The 15410-nt window shown below is 37.0% G+C and overlaps 2 protein-coding genes across 7 annotated transcripts in view; one reads left to right on the forward strand and one right to left on the reverse strand.

Moving 5' to 3' along the window:
• The window catches only part of LOC127530337 (lymphokine-activated killer T-cell-originated protein kinase homolog), a 349629-nt gene that overhangs the window by 186651 nt on the left and 147568 nt on the right, over positions 1-15410 (forward strand). The window lies entirely within an intron of this gene.
• On the reverse strand, positions 3295-6824 carry LOC127530338 (uncharacterized). 2 transcript variants are annotated; one of them, XM_051936990.1, is made up of 6 exons: positions 6711-6824; positions 5309-5351; positions 4437-4492; positions 3978-4351; positions 3753-3883; positions 3295-3410 (listed from the first exon to the last, which is right to left on the reverse strand). In XM_051936990.1, the coding sequence occupies exons 2-6, from the start codon at positions 5335-5337 to the stop codon at positions 3329-3331; spliced, it is 672 nt and encodes a 223-aa protein (XP_051792950.1). In that variant the 5' UTR covers positions 5338-5351; positions 6711-6824; the 3' UTR covers positions 3295-3328. The 2 variants fall into 2 exon arrangements, with proteins under 2 accessions (XP_051792950.1, XP_051792951.1); XM_051936991.1 differs by lacking the exons at positions 5309-5351; positions 6711-6824 and having other exon boundaries at positions 3978-4486.

Here is a 15410-nt window from a genome sequence, read left to right on the forward strand (position 1 = left end):
TCTAGTATCCTGGTAAAAGTACAAATAACACAAAACTTTATTAAATTATACAATTCTCTGACAATCAAAAACTCATTTAGAAATGTAGATTAATCATCAAGATTTTTCTATCATGCATATATATATATATATATATATAAAACACTGACAAAGGAAAATATTGGATAGCAGCGACTTACCATTGTACGTTCTGGTGAAATGAAGCTGATGCAGACAAATGTCGTCCTTCCTCTTCATTCACTCTGTGACTTCTACCTTGGCTGGGCTCCTTGATATGATGTAACTTGATCTGTGATGTATGTTTTCTGGAGGTGTGGCAAATTTACAGCAGCAGGAAAACACCTACTTGTACAAATGAAATGAGCTCATACAACTTCTGAATCTGTCTCCTCTTCTGCTGTTTTTTCTCCAAAAGTCTCAAAAGTGAGTAAGTTGTGACTGAGCCACTTGGTAATTATTTAAGTTTACTTTCTGAAACATTAATCTTGTTCTCCAAAATTCCTCTGAGGCTTTAACAATGCCTCTTTTGATCAATGTTTGGACTAAATGTGTCTTGTTCTTTACATTGATTCCTAAAAATCATTCCAAAACACTAATATGTGTGATATGTTGTGAATATGCAGAAAGTTTTGAACATGAGTAGGAATCTTGCTGACACAAATTAGTAGGGAGGTTAAGCCCAAAAAATAGGTATTTGACTTCAAGTCATGATGCTAAGGTCCCCTTTGGTATGGAGGTACCTTAGGGTCATACAAATGAATTTATCCTAAGACACAAGTGAGATCGCCTTTTGTATTGGAAATAAACACATTTTTTCAAAAATGGCCGACAATGTGCCAAAATTCCTCTAGAGCCCATATCTTTGCTTCTGTTATAGATATAATGACAACCTTGGTGTCAAAGTGTACATTTTTGGGGTCAAGGAATCCAATAAAATCGGTTTCAAGTTTAAAATACCTACAGCTTTCCCTTTACCATGACAACTGGGGTAAAGGTGCACATTTTACATAACAATTGTGTCATCAGAGTGACTTTACTTATCGTTTCCTTCAAAAAGTTTTTTATTTAAGCAGTGCAACTACTTCTGTACATTACATTTGTCCAAAGTAGCATGAGATTTCAACTAGTCAGGAGTAGCATATGCTCAGATGCACCGGGGATTGTAACAGCTGTAGCAGCTGTTGAAGGTCCAAAGTGACAGGTTGACACTTTGAGGTTCGTATGCCTTTCTCATCCATCCATCCATTTCCTATACACCGCTTTATCCTCACTAGGGTCGCGGGGGGTGCTGGAGCCTATCTCAGCTGACTCGGGCGAAGGCAGGGGACACCCTGGACAGGTCACCAGTCTGTCACAGGGCTACATATACAGACACACAATCACACTCACATTCACACCTACGGGCAATTTAGAGTAATCAGTTCACCTCAGCATATTTTTGGACTGTGGGAGGAAGCTGGAGTGCCCAGAGAAAACCCACGCATGCACAGGGAGAACATGCAAACTCCATGCAGAAAGATCCCAGGCCCACCCTGGGATTTGAACTGGGATCTTCTTGCTGCAAGGTGAAAGTTCTAACCAGTACTCCACTGTGCAGCCCTGATCGCACTTGTGTCTTAGGATAAATTTACTTGTATGACCATAAGGTACTTCCATACCAAAGGGGACCTTTGCATCATGATTTAAAGTCAAAAGTCGCTTAACCTCCCTACTAAATAAGCCAATAGAAATTCAGGTAAGTTATGGATGAATTAAAATGAAACAATTTATCACTGATGTGAAAAGGACTCACATCTCCAAACAAAAGACACAAAACAGGACAGAAGACAGTCAGGAGCAACAACATAAACCAAAAAAAACTTGATCTACAGAAGAACAAATAGTTGAAAGCAATACAGAATGCCTGAGAGCCCTACTATTTTATAGTCATTTTTATGTATTATTGTCATGTGGAGCCTGAATTGTATGATGTTCTTTCCAAGCATAAAGATATTTGCACTATAAATTGATGAAGAAAGACATCGGTTCATGGTGTTCAAATCAGTGCATAAAAATTCAGGAGCAGAATTCAGAAAAAGTTTGACACTCAACATTTCCTGGGCAGCTCATCACATAACATGTCCAGTAAATGTTTAAATGAAACCTACACGATCAGTCAAAAGATTAGACACACTTTCTCATTCGAAGGATTTTATTTGATTATTTTTAACGTTGTAGATTAATACTGAAGACATAAAAACTACAAAATACACATGGAATTATTCTGTAAACAAAAAAGTGTTCATCTCCAGTATTAATCTACAATGTAGAAAATAAAACAAATAAATAAAGATCATTGAATGAGGAGGTGTGTCCAAATTTTTGACTGATAGTGTGTGTGATATTTACTTAATAATTTATGCCCCACCTCATCCATTTCACCCACATCAATATTATATCACCAGTTTGCTCCACACATGGCAAGTGCATTATAGAAAAACATGGAAAGCACGCACACCAGTTTCTTTGTTAAATGAACATCTGTTTATACCAAGAACAAGTTAACAACTGGAAAATATACAATAGCACGATGAATGACCATGATTGTACATTGTACCAGCTTTTCACGTGTGACAGAGCTTGGTAGTGCAGTGTGTGGAAATAAACATCCATCCATCCATTATCTACACAGCACTTTTCCTCATTAGTGTCATGGGGGACTGGAGTCTATTCCAGCTGATTTAGGGTGAAGGCAGGGGACACTCTGGACAGGTCACCAATCTATCAGAGGGCTACATATACAGACAAACAATTACACTCGCATTCACACTTATGTAGAATTTAGAGTCACCAATTATTACTATTTTTGTCCCTGCCATCCTGTCATTTCTTTAGCATCCATGGGGACTAAGAAAGAAACCTGACTTGTGTTGTCAGTGCTAAATGGTTATAATGCAGATCCATTATTCAGCATGGTGGCTGATGTTAAAGCTTTTCCAAACAATAAACTTTTTTCCACAGTGAAAGCTGTATTCTATTTAGGAGAAATCCTGCAACTGATCAAATGGGTTTGGAAACTCCTCAGGCATAAACCTCATTATGATCTTGTTCACTAGGGGTAAAGGGGGCTGCACAGGCTACACAGAGGACTTTATGAACAAAAACCTGCCATCAAACTACTATTTATTAATAATATTTTCCACTCTCACAGAGCTGAATGTTTTAACCAACATTAGTCCTGTTCATTAATACCAAATATTAATTGGTTTTCAGGAATTTAACCCTTTAAATGCCAGTTTATTTACAAGATGTCACTGTAAACACAAAGTTTCTTTATTGTTTCATGTACTTATGGAGTAATTGTTTTTATGCTCATCAGTGTACTGAGCATGTTGTCATCAAGGGGGCCACCTCCACGCTCCTGATGATGCCTGGAGACAAGAGAGAGTGATTACTACCCTTGCAGATATTCAGCAGGCTAGCATGAAACACAAAACTGAATCTTCCATCCATCCATCATCTATACACCACTTAGTCCTCATTAGGGTCAGGGGGATGGGTGAGTGGAGGTGTGTGTGTGTGTGTGTGTGTGTGTGTGTGTGTGTGTGTGTGTGTGTGTGTGTGTGTGTGTGTGTCTATCACAGGATTACACACAGAGACAAACAATCACACTCACATTCACACTTATGGAGACTTTAGAGTCAAAACTGAAAATTGTCTTCACAAAGTTTAACTTTAAGCTTTAACTCTTCATCAAACATAAAAATACCCACCTGTGTTTCTCTTTGCCAAGTTTGAGGTTCGTCAGGATTCTGGACATATTTTCTTTCACCAATTTCTGATGCTCTTGGTCCAACCTCCTGCCCACAGGACCTTTCCTCACCTCAGCCCAGTCCTCCTCAGTCTGCACATAATATCAGAAAAATGTTGTCAAGGACCATTTGTCAGGATAATCAATCAGAAATAATCCCGTTGCTTGATCCCAGTAAATGACTCACCATATCTTTGAAGGCCTCCCCATCGTAGTAGCTCTTAGATGCTGGAAACTCCATCCCATCAGAACGTAGCTGGTCAAGGCTTGAAGCCACCAGATGCAGCTCCTCTCCATCGTAGGCATACAGCTTTTTGTCCTCACATGTCATCAGGACAAGCTGGTCACATGGATATGATGTTCCCTCCACCACACCTACAACCTGCATGTTCACTATGTCTGGAAGGTAGAACTTTCCCCACCCGTTCACCTCATCATCATTCTCACTGTAAATTGTGTCCTCCAGGGGGCCTACTATCAGTGTGGCACCAACTGGATTCTGTAAGACGAACCTCTTGTGTCTGTGTGAGGACACCAACTTTGACACCAATACCAGGTATTCTGCATATGATGGACATGAGGAATTTGATGAAAATACATCAATAGTTATTTTATAAAATGTCAGTAAAAGATGTGTGAAGTCTACCTGTTTTTCTGCTGCATGATGATAAATCAGACACAGCAAAAAGCTGACCTGTGGAACTGACAGACAGAAAAGACTATTTTAATGGACTTTAGTAAAACAGATTTCACTTCTTCTTTACAAAGAGGGTCAGAGGAACAAACATAGGTAAACAAAACATAGCTAACCAATATTTTAAAGACAACAATAATTTATTTACAATATTATATTTACACAGGGGCTGTGTGGTTAGCACTTTAGCCTTGCAGCTAGCATATCAAGCATTAGCTAACAGCTCTTTCTACATGGAATTTGCATGATCTCCCTGTGCATGTGTGGGTTTTCTCCAGGTATTCCAACTTCCTCCCACAGTCCAAAAAACAGGTTGAGGTTAATTCATGATTCTATATTGTTGGTATAAATATGAGTGTTATTGTTTGTCTCCATGTGTAGCACTGTGATAGACTGGTGAACTGTCCAGGTTGTCCCCTACCTTCACCCTAAGTCAGCTGGAATAGACTCCAGCTCAACCCCCCAACCCTAACAATGATTAAGTGGTGCATAGATAATGGATGGATGGATATTTACACAGGCACACAGAGAAATAATTAAAGGTCAATGAAAGATGACAAGCACCGAAGGGCAGAAGCTTGACAGACAATACTGGAGGGTGACAACTAACTCGAGCTGGAGGTGGAGGTCATGACACTTCTTTATCTAACCCTAATCCTCTACAATGTAGAAAATAATTAAACAAAAGCCAAAGAATGAGAAGGTGTTTCCAAAATTTTGACTGGTAGTATATCTCAAAACTTTACAACACAATGAAAGTATTGGATCCCCCCCCCCCCCCCCCCCAACATACAACAACAACCACAAAAAAAAACAGTTCTTACAGCTTGCGCTTCACTGCACTCTCCTCCATTCTGTTTCTGTCACCTATAAAACAACATGACATTAGTTTTGTTAAAAACTGTGGAGGAAAAACATTCAGACACTTTATTGGACTACATACTATACTGATACTACAATGACTTTTCAAACACAGCACACTGCATTAACAGAAACTAATCTGAACAAATTATAGTTCCATGATGCATCAAGAGTCTCCTAGTGGATTATGGGTAAAATGTGGGCTACAGAGTTGCAGTTCAGTTCTGACACCAGTGAACATTTATCTTTTATCATATCCATATCTTTTTCCTATTGTTGTTTGTTTCTAATTTGTGTAAATAACAACAAAAATACAATTAAATATGCTATAACATTTCCCTTTGAACATTAGTGCATAAAAATGATGCATTTTCATAAACTCTATCCAGTTTACTAAAGTGGAACGAAGAATTGATCCCTTAAAATTGAATTCTAATGCTGCAATAAAAACATCTGGAGGACTATTTTTAAAAAATCAATTAAAATGAAAGATTAATTGTTGATTTCATTGTCAATACTAAACTGACATTAATTAATTGTGAACTTTTCATAGGCTGAAATTAAAACTGACATGGGTTCATAAAATTTTTTGTTTGTTTGTTGAAACTTGCTCTAATCTTTACCTTGGTTGATACAAAAACACATTTATCAATTCATACACGGCAGAAAAGAAAACAGTCAACTTTAAGGACGACTGAGTTGAGAGATGAAGTCAGATTAACAGCAGAACAAAACAGAATATTAATTTTGAAATAAATTTATATTTCTAGTTTTTTGATGAATATAATAATCAAAATACATTTCTTTACACATAGAATTCCTTTACACATGTAAGACATTTTTAGATTAATTCTGATAATCATAGCACACAACAATATACTTACACACATAATGACACATAATTTATTCTAATTATTGTTTACCATTATATATTACAACAATGTTTTCATGGAAATATTTTCCAATAGTATCATTTCAATATCACCCGAGTTTCTAGAAGATCAAATGTACATAAATGCTCACTTTAAGTCTAGAAATTATTTAGACCTAACACTGCAGTCGGATGTTTGTCTCACATCAGAGACTTCAGTGGAAGCTGGAAATTTGGCTCAAGACCCTCAAAGATGTTTAAATTATTATTTGAAATATTGGAAAGCAAATTTCAACGACAGTGTGTAACCTTGAAGCGTTCGACATCTGAATCCTTTATTTTGATCCTTCTGTTTGTGGAGTTTTCGTTTCCTCTAAAACCAGAGTAACTAGTTTTCAATTGACGTCTTGAATGTTACTAAATAGTTTTGATAACAGTCGAATTCATTTTTAATAAATAATTCTAAAGTTTGAATAAAATCTGTAAATACTTACTTTTATTAGGCAAGCTGAAACAAAAGGGTGTAGTTGCCTCCGCATGAGAAAGATCGTTGGTGCTGCCTTCACAGAGAACTTCCGCAGTCTGATTCTTGTTTTTGTTCTCGGTCTGTGGTTGCTCCACCACTCCCTGTGGCAGTGTTCAGCAGGGTGACCAAAAAAAAAACAAACCAAAAAAAAAAAACCCAGACACCTAAGTATGACTTTACCTCCTCCAGTCTTCAGACATGATTCATGAACGAGGTACATTTCAAACTGTGCTGCCTTGCTAGTTTCACTGTATGTCTCCTGATTTACTTTAAGTTCTAAGCACAGTATGAAAAATACTACAGTGGTTGTATGAACTTTAGTTGCTTTGCTCATGAAACTGATGCAACAACTGGTTAAAGTAAAAATGTAGCAAAATTAATTTTCTGAAACAGTTTTAAGTTCTTACTTGTATGCAGTCTAGCCATTAAAACAAAACGAGACTTAAGTAATTAAACTTTTGCAAGCTTCTGGTTTCCACATAAGTTCTAATAATTTATATAAAAATCAGAACTTATGTGGAAACCAGAAACTTTTGCAAGCTTCTGGTTTCCACATAAGTTCTAATAATTTATATAAAAAAATCAAACTATCCTTATAGTTAAGTCAACTATTTAAAAAAAAGGTACATATAATGCTATTAATCCATCAGTAAAGGCTTTTAATATGTATTTACCACTGTTTTTAAGAAGATAAATGAAGTTTTGTATGCGACAAAGAAACGCAAGTATCTACCTTACAACAACTTGTCTGAACCAGTTTCCAGTTTTCTGTTTTGTTCACTTATGTTTACTGCTGAGTCATGCAACTGGTTTAGTCATGTGGCAAGGTTTCGAAATATCTCACTCTGAACACGGAGCACCACCCCAGTGCAGTGAAGGAGACTGGAAATATGTTTTATGTAAAATAAATATGTTGAAGCACAGATGTTTTTGGAAAATTGTTTAGTCAGGATTTGTGTCAGAGGGCTTTGAAATTTGAGTAATAATATCCATAATGTTAACTGTCCCTGTAGTTGTCTATGTACACCCCCTGTCAAAAGTTTTAGGACACTGTCTCATTCAAATAAAGTAGAACCTGTCCTACAACGTTTGACAGGGGGTGTACTTCATCATATGGATGTGATCAGGGCAGGACTCTGATCATACATGTCAAGTTTCAGGCAGATTGGAGCACGTTCAGGGCATTTACACAGCATTTGAAATTTCATGGAGAAGGATCAAAATTCCAGAGGCCGCCACGGACACGCCCTTTGACTTTGGAAAAAAGATTTTAATAACTTTGGATCATTAAGGCCTCCTGTATGCACTGGCCAAATTCGAGGTGAATTGGAGTTTCCCCCTAGGAGGAGTTCGCTCTAGAAAAAAAATGAAAAATGGGCAAAATCTGACATTCAACACAAAATAGCTCACTTCCTGTTGGGTTTGGAATGTGGCTGTCACTGACTTTTTTGTTCAGCCTGATGTGCTGCATATGTGTACCAAATTGGGTAGATACACCCCCTGTCAAAAGTTGTAGGACAGGTTCTACTTTATTTGAATAAGAAAGTGTCCTAAAACTTTTGACAGGGGGTGTACATCACATGATTGGTAAAATTAACTGAAAAAGACCAAACTGAGGCATATCAGGGTACAACTTCTTTACTCTAATATTGATATTGTTTACAAATAGCCTCAATTTTACAACAGCATCATAGAATTCCTAGAAATAATTTCTGGCTTTTTGTGTATCTGTACCACAACAGGATTTTCAGTGGCCCCATCTTGTTCTATGAAATACTTCTGTGGGCCCCCACTGCAAATATGAGATTTAGAAGGACTGATTTATTGAACTGAATGAGAGCAAATGAACACTGAGGAAATGTAACAGGGCTTGAGCAATGCTGATGGTGTTTACCTCCACGTTGTAAGTTTGCAGGTGATTCCGATAGTATGTGTCTGCAGAGCAGGAAGCTGCACCAAGCTGCACACTTACGGGCGCACATTTAAAGCATTTTTTTATAGACAGTTGCCACAATAGATAATCACGAAAGTGCACAATTTATGATTTAAACGCACAACTTATGGTTTTAAAGGCCGATTTCACTCAAAATGTACTTAGAATTTAAGAGGTATATTCAAGGAATATTCCACTTTTATGGCCTTTGTGGTGTCTAGATCTCAAAAAGGACAGTCTGAAAGGTTGGAAAGAGGCAATACACATAGAGAGATACATATTTTATACAACAGTAAATAAAAATAAAATCTAAACACACAAAGGTAAATTAGCTCGATGACTCCTGCAGCAAAATCTCTGATCTATTACCTCCTGATAGACACAGCGACAGACATTAACATGTATAAGCAGATAAAGCACTGATTTATCTCATAAACTGCACATATTTCAGTTTCATACCTTGGGAAAATATATTTTATTTGTACATTTCATGCCACTATACTCCTGTCTGAAATCAGCACAACCTCCCAACTGAATTGTCTTCATCCTTTCTTCAACTCTTTTTCCAGTCCGCTACAAAATTCCTCCACTTCACTGAAATATTAGACAGGCAACTTTATCACTGCAGGGTTGACAGAAATACTGGTAACAATTAAAAAAGGCACATTCACTAACATTGACACTCCTTAATTAAAGCACTGATCTATTTGATAAACGACACACATTTCACTTTTTTAACTTGGTAAAATATATTTTATTTTTGACATTTCATGCCACTATACTCGTGTCTGAAGTGAGCACCACCTCTTTATTTTTTCAACTCTTTTTCCAGTCCGCTACAAAATTCCTCCACTTCACTGAAATATTAGACGGACATCATTATCACTGCAAATACTGGTAACACTTAAAAAAGGCACATTCACTAACATTGACACTCCTTAATTAAGGTGACAACTGAAGAGTTCATATGCAAAAACAGATAACTCCGTTTTGATAAATTGTCAGAAAACCTTATATTTTATTTTTTACTTGAGATAATATCAATCAAACTGAAGATTTGACTCAGTAGAAAAATACATGACAAAACAGAGAATAAATAAATTATTAGTGTTATTATTATCTAAAGTAAACAATAAAAAATGAGTTTTCTGAAAATTTATAAAACTGAGTTACCTGTTTTTGCAAATGAACTCTTCAACTACTACTATTGGTAAATACTTAAAAGCATTTGAGGACATTGTGTACATTTTAAAAAATACATCTTTTACTTTCACCTTTGATGGTAAGTCAGACCACAGACCTGCTCAGCCTCCTGTAAGGACAGATTTTACTGAACAGACAGACCATATACAATGATATACCAACAGAAAATGGTTAATTTCTAAACAATATAAGTTATATATACCATTTTACAGCAGAACAAGCCATGTTGGACAGATACATACACAAGTAGTGTCATAAAAGGTGCTATTCATTTAGGTAAAGAAACAATTACTTTCTGGAATTCAGGTATTCTTTTAAAACACAGCCACAAAATGTTATGTCCACTTGGTATAAAATTATATTTATGTTATGATTAAATGCTCTTTATAATTCCAAACTACCGTATAACTGTGTGACTGTGAACTCATATAACCCAATGTACCCAGTAAATTTCCATGATCTAACTTTGACTATGAAAATATAACAAGTTGATCCTGCAAGCAGCCGGTTGAAACTGGCTGCTCAGAAACTGATAATACCAGTGTAACTTGTTTCAGTGCCTGCTTAAAAACTAAACTGTTTCCTCCTATTGCCAGTCACTCGTTCAGGCTCTGCTCTGTCTTGTGCAAGTAAAACTTTGTCTTGACTTGAGAGAGGACTCTGAGTATTTATTTGGAGAAGTCAGGATTCCACTGGAGAATTTTTCCTGACACCACTGAAAATAATATTACTAACAAAGGCCCTAAGTGAATCTTTTCTGAGTCAGTCGTCAATGATGACAAAACAGGAACATTTTCAAAGTACCAATAAATGCTGCTCCGTTTCCTTTGACTGGACAATAAAGTCCAGCAGTCAGTGACAGTCTGCATGTGGAGGGGAACTTCCTGGGTGACGTCTCTCTGTAAACTGGTTTAAAGATTCCCTGGAGCAAGCTTCTGGCTTCATCAGTCCAAAAAGCAAACCTCTGGCTATGCCTTTCTAACAATAAGATTCATCTCAGATATTGAATGAGAAAAAGCCAATACATTAGTGAAAATACACGTGAAGGACACACCAAAAAAAGGGGTTCACAAGCCACACGGGGAAGCAGCACCGCCACCGAAGACACCAATCCAGGTGCTCAGCCTCTGAACCAGAACAAACAAAAGCACAATTAACACTCAATCAAAAAGGAACCAAAGATTAAACTACAGGCGATAACAGTTGCCTGTAAAGTAATAACAAAATCAAAGGAAAACATATGAAACCAAAAATATACAGAACACAAAATAATTTCTAAACCAAAGAAATGGGGAATCTAAACAAATTAAACCAATACAGGCTACAATCAGGCGACACGGAGGTAGCAGCAGTCTGCAACAACCAAGGCGAACCGTAGCCACGGCAAAGCAACAGCGGGATAACAGAGCCAAATGGCCACTAAACACCCAAGGGACACAGAAGACGCATGTTAACAGTACAGCAAATTTATAAGATGATGCCTTACCCCAAAAAACAGACCATGTACCTCTTGAAGGCTGCGTAGTACACACACACACACACACACACACACACACACACACACACACACACACACACACACACACACATGTTTGTTTTTCTATACCGGTGGGGACTTACCATTGACTCCCATTCATATCTAACTCCTAACCCTTACCCTAACCCTAACCCAAATCAATGCCTAACCCTAAACAAACGTTTTTGCACTTTTACATTTTTTATTAACAACAATATGGCCAAGAAAACGGTGTTGCCACCCATGGGGACCTCATTTTAAGTCCCCACCGTAAGACAAGTCCCCACCTTTATAGCAAATAGTCAGGTCAAAGTCCCCACCGGAATAGCAGAAACAAGTACACACACACACACACACACACACACACACACACACACACACACACACACACACACACACACACACACACACACACACACAGACAGACACAAAAGCAAGCAGGATCACGTCAGAAGTGGGTTATACGCCGTAGCTTCAGATATATCAGGCCTTTAACATGCAAGCAGGATCCTCGGGAACCATGCCTAAAAAAATGGCCAGTGACTTACCCGCAGCAACTCAAACGCCGTTACTGAACACTCCAGTGAGACACCTGAAATGTCTGAACCTGTTGTGGTATTTTTCTACTCCCCGGCAGAATCTGACTCCCCCTTCGTGCGACTTACGTTTCACTCTGTGGCCACTTAACGGCTTTTCTGTTGTACGTTTACTGTTTTTTGTTGTTGTTTTCTACTGTTTTTTTTAAGTTAAATCTGGTTAAATAGTGAATTGCAGACATGTTTTCCTGTTAAATATGATTAGGTGACAGGTCTCTCCTCTTCTCATCCGTACATTCGCACCACCAGTGTCTAAATGCCATCGGGGAGGATCCAGCTTCTCTCAGCTTCACTGGTATGAGGACATCAGGACAGGGTGTAATCGCCAAATATTGTTCATATTCCATCAGTGTTGTCAATAAAATAATTGTTCACTGAGAAAACTTTCTATCTCCTTATTTAAAATCAGACTCCCCTAAGAATGCAAGAGGTGGCACCAAAATACTTACTTTGTACTTATATATAAAGTGTTTAGTATAAGTATAGTACTTATGTATAAAGTCATTTATTACTGTTGTTATTTTATTGGACCAGTTCACAACAGAATAGAAAAGAATAGAATAGAATAGAAATATTTATTTATCCCACACCTGTTAAATTATTAGCTACAACAGCAAAAACACCAAATCACAACAAGTTTAAATAAAGAACAGTGTAAATTACAGTCTGTAAAAACAGAATAATCAAATAAAGGGCTAAAGTGATCACAATGTGGCAGATTAAGAACAGAATGACTATTTCGAAACTATAACAGAAATATACAGGTTGAGTTAACTGTGCAGGTTGTATGATATGAAATAATAAAAATGGAGTCAGATTTTGTTGGATCAGTTAACAAAGTCTGACTCCCCTTTATATTGGGAATGCAAGACGTGACACCCTCCGATTTTTTTTTTAATGGGAACATCGGCACCTCTGCTGCTGTTGTATAAGTTCTTGTGTACATGGTGGCTGATACTGAGTTTTTTGCTTGGAAATTGAATAAATGTAACACAATGCTATCTGGGTGATAAAGGAAGACATGACAAAAGAAAGAAGTCAGTGGACCAATCACACTCCAAATGAAAGGATGCCATCTTAGTGAAAGTTTTTTTCTTGTATGACAATGAAGTCAAACATAATTCTTTGCAAACTATTTACACAACACACACACACACACACACACACACACACACACACACACACACACACACACACACACACACACACACACACACACACATGTTTGTACTTCTATCTTAGTGAGGACATCCATAAGCGTAATGCATTTCCTAGAGCCTTACCATAACCTTAACCATCACAACTGATTGCCTAAACTTAATCCTTACCCTAACCAAACCTCAATTCATACCTGTTCTCTAAAAACAAGTCTTCACCGTCAAACATGGCTGTTTCAAAGTGAGGACCGGCCAAAATGTCCTCCCTTTGTAAAAATGTCCTCACTTTGAGAGTTAAATGCAGAAAATGGTACTCACCATGTAGCAAGTACAAGAACACACACACACACACACACACACACACACACACACACACACACACACACACACACACACACACACACACACACACACACACACACACAGTGTATTCCTATCCTTGTGGGGATCTACCATTGACTCCCATTCATATCTGAGAACAGAGTTCATGAATTTTGGTGACTGTGGTCACTGAATGCATTTTGTGTGAAAGCAATGGAAAGTGATTCACAGTTCGGTCCACATGGACTGCTGTTTTGCAGACTGTGTTAAGAGTTTTGAACATGTGACTTCAGTTTCGTCCAATGCATGTTAGCAATCGAAAAAAACTGTAAATTCAGTTTGGAATATGTGCTTTGCAAAGTGCTAAGATATTTTTTAAAAAAGTAGCGTTATTTACCTTGTTACCGCCGGGCATTATTTCATTTGGACGAGGGATTCCCCAAATGAATCTAAGAAGACAGCCCCCTTCTCAGAGGGGAAGATGACCTACGTGGAAATACAATTTATGAACATTGTAAAGATATACAATGCAGATGAAATTTTTCTCAACCTTTTAGAACATAGATGAGTCCACAATGCAGAGAAACTGCAGAGGATAAAAGCTTCAGTTTGCACAGCTTTAGTCTACAGAGTAGCACATACAGCTCCAACATTACATACCAACTTTCATGTGTTAGATTAGGAATGGCAGATTAATGTTAGAGCCTTACTATTTTAATACTACTAAATGTTGTCCAGGTATGTACAGAATGGCACCCAGAAATATTGGTGCAATGTTCTGTTTGTTGTCCTGAGCTGGGTGTATGTCCTTATTTCTTTTTAGTTTTTGAAACACCTTCAGTATCATAAAGCTGTTGAAATGATCAGTCTGTCTTTAAAATGAAAAGGTCTATCTTGGGTCAGAACACGATTAGAATTGATGTTCTTGGTTTTGATACACATATAAACATCCCCACTGTTGCATATTCCTGGTTATTTTTTATTTTTTTTAAACAGTTATAATTCATTCATTTGAACTGTGCAAATAATGTGCAATGTGTAACATTTACTTCTGGGCAATAATGCATAATTTGTAATTTTTACACTGTATATACATATATATCCTAGTAGAAAGTTAAATTATATTTTTTAATACTTTTGGCTCTTTTTTTTCCCTCTGTTTATATTTGACACTAACTAATTCCTGTATTTTGAACTTCTGAATATATTTTAACATTTTTGAATAGAAGCAGCTGTAACACAAGCAATTTTCCCTTGAGGATCAATAAAGTATTTCTGATTCTGATATGACAGAAATTTTGTAATGAAGCAGCTCATATTGCATTCCCAATATAAAGGGGAGTCAGAGTTTGTTAACTGATCCAACAAAATCTGACTCCATTTTTATTATTTCATATCATACAACCTGCACAGTTAACTCAACCTGTATATTTCTGTTATAGTTTCGAAATAGTCATTCTGTTCTTAATCTGCCACATTGTGATCACTTTAGCCACTTATTTGATTATTCTGTTTTTACAGACTGTAATTTACACTGTTCTTTATTTAAACTTGTTGTGATTTGGTGTTTTTGCTGTTGTAGCTAATAATTTAACAGGTGTGGGATAAATAAAGTATTTCTATTCTGTTCTATTCTGTTGTTAACTGGTCCAATAAAATAACAACAGTAATAAATGGCTTTATACATAAGTACTATACTACTAAACACTTTATATATAAGTACAAAGTAAGTATTTTGGTGCCACCTCTTGCATTCTTAGGGGAGTCTGATTTTAAATAAGGAGATAGAAAGTTTTCTCAGTGAACAATTATTTTATTGACAACACTGATGGAATATGAACAATATTTGGCCATTACACCCTGTCCTGACGTCCTCATACCAGTGAAGCTGAGAGAAGCTGGATCTCCCCCGATGGCATTTAGACACTGGTGGTGCGAATGT

Source organism: Acanthochromis polyacanthus, chromosome 16 (genome assembly GCF_021347895.1).
Source record: "Acanthochromis polyacanthus isolate Apoly-LR-REF ecotype Palm Island chromosome 16, KAUST_Apoly_ChrSc, whole genome shotgun sequence".
NCBI lineage: Eukaryota > Metazoa > Chordata > Actinopteri > Pomacentridae > Acanthochromis > Acanthochromis polyacanthus.

Excerpts from the sequence above, each read along its gene's own strand:
- LOC127530338 (XM_051936990.1), bottom strand. The coding sequence starts at position 5,337 with ATGGAGGAGAGTGCAGTGAAGCGCAAGCT. Across the intron at positions 4,352-4,436 it reads ATCATGCAGCAGAAAAACAG|AATACCTGGTATTGGTGTCA; the intron begins GTAGACTTCACA and ends CATCATATGCAG. Across the intron at positions 3,411-3,752 it reads CTTGGCAAAGAGAAACACAG|GCATCATCAGGAGCGTGGAG; the intron begins GTGGGTATTTTT and ends TCTTGTCTCCAG.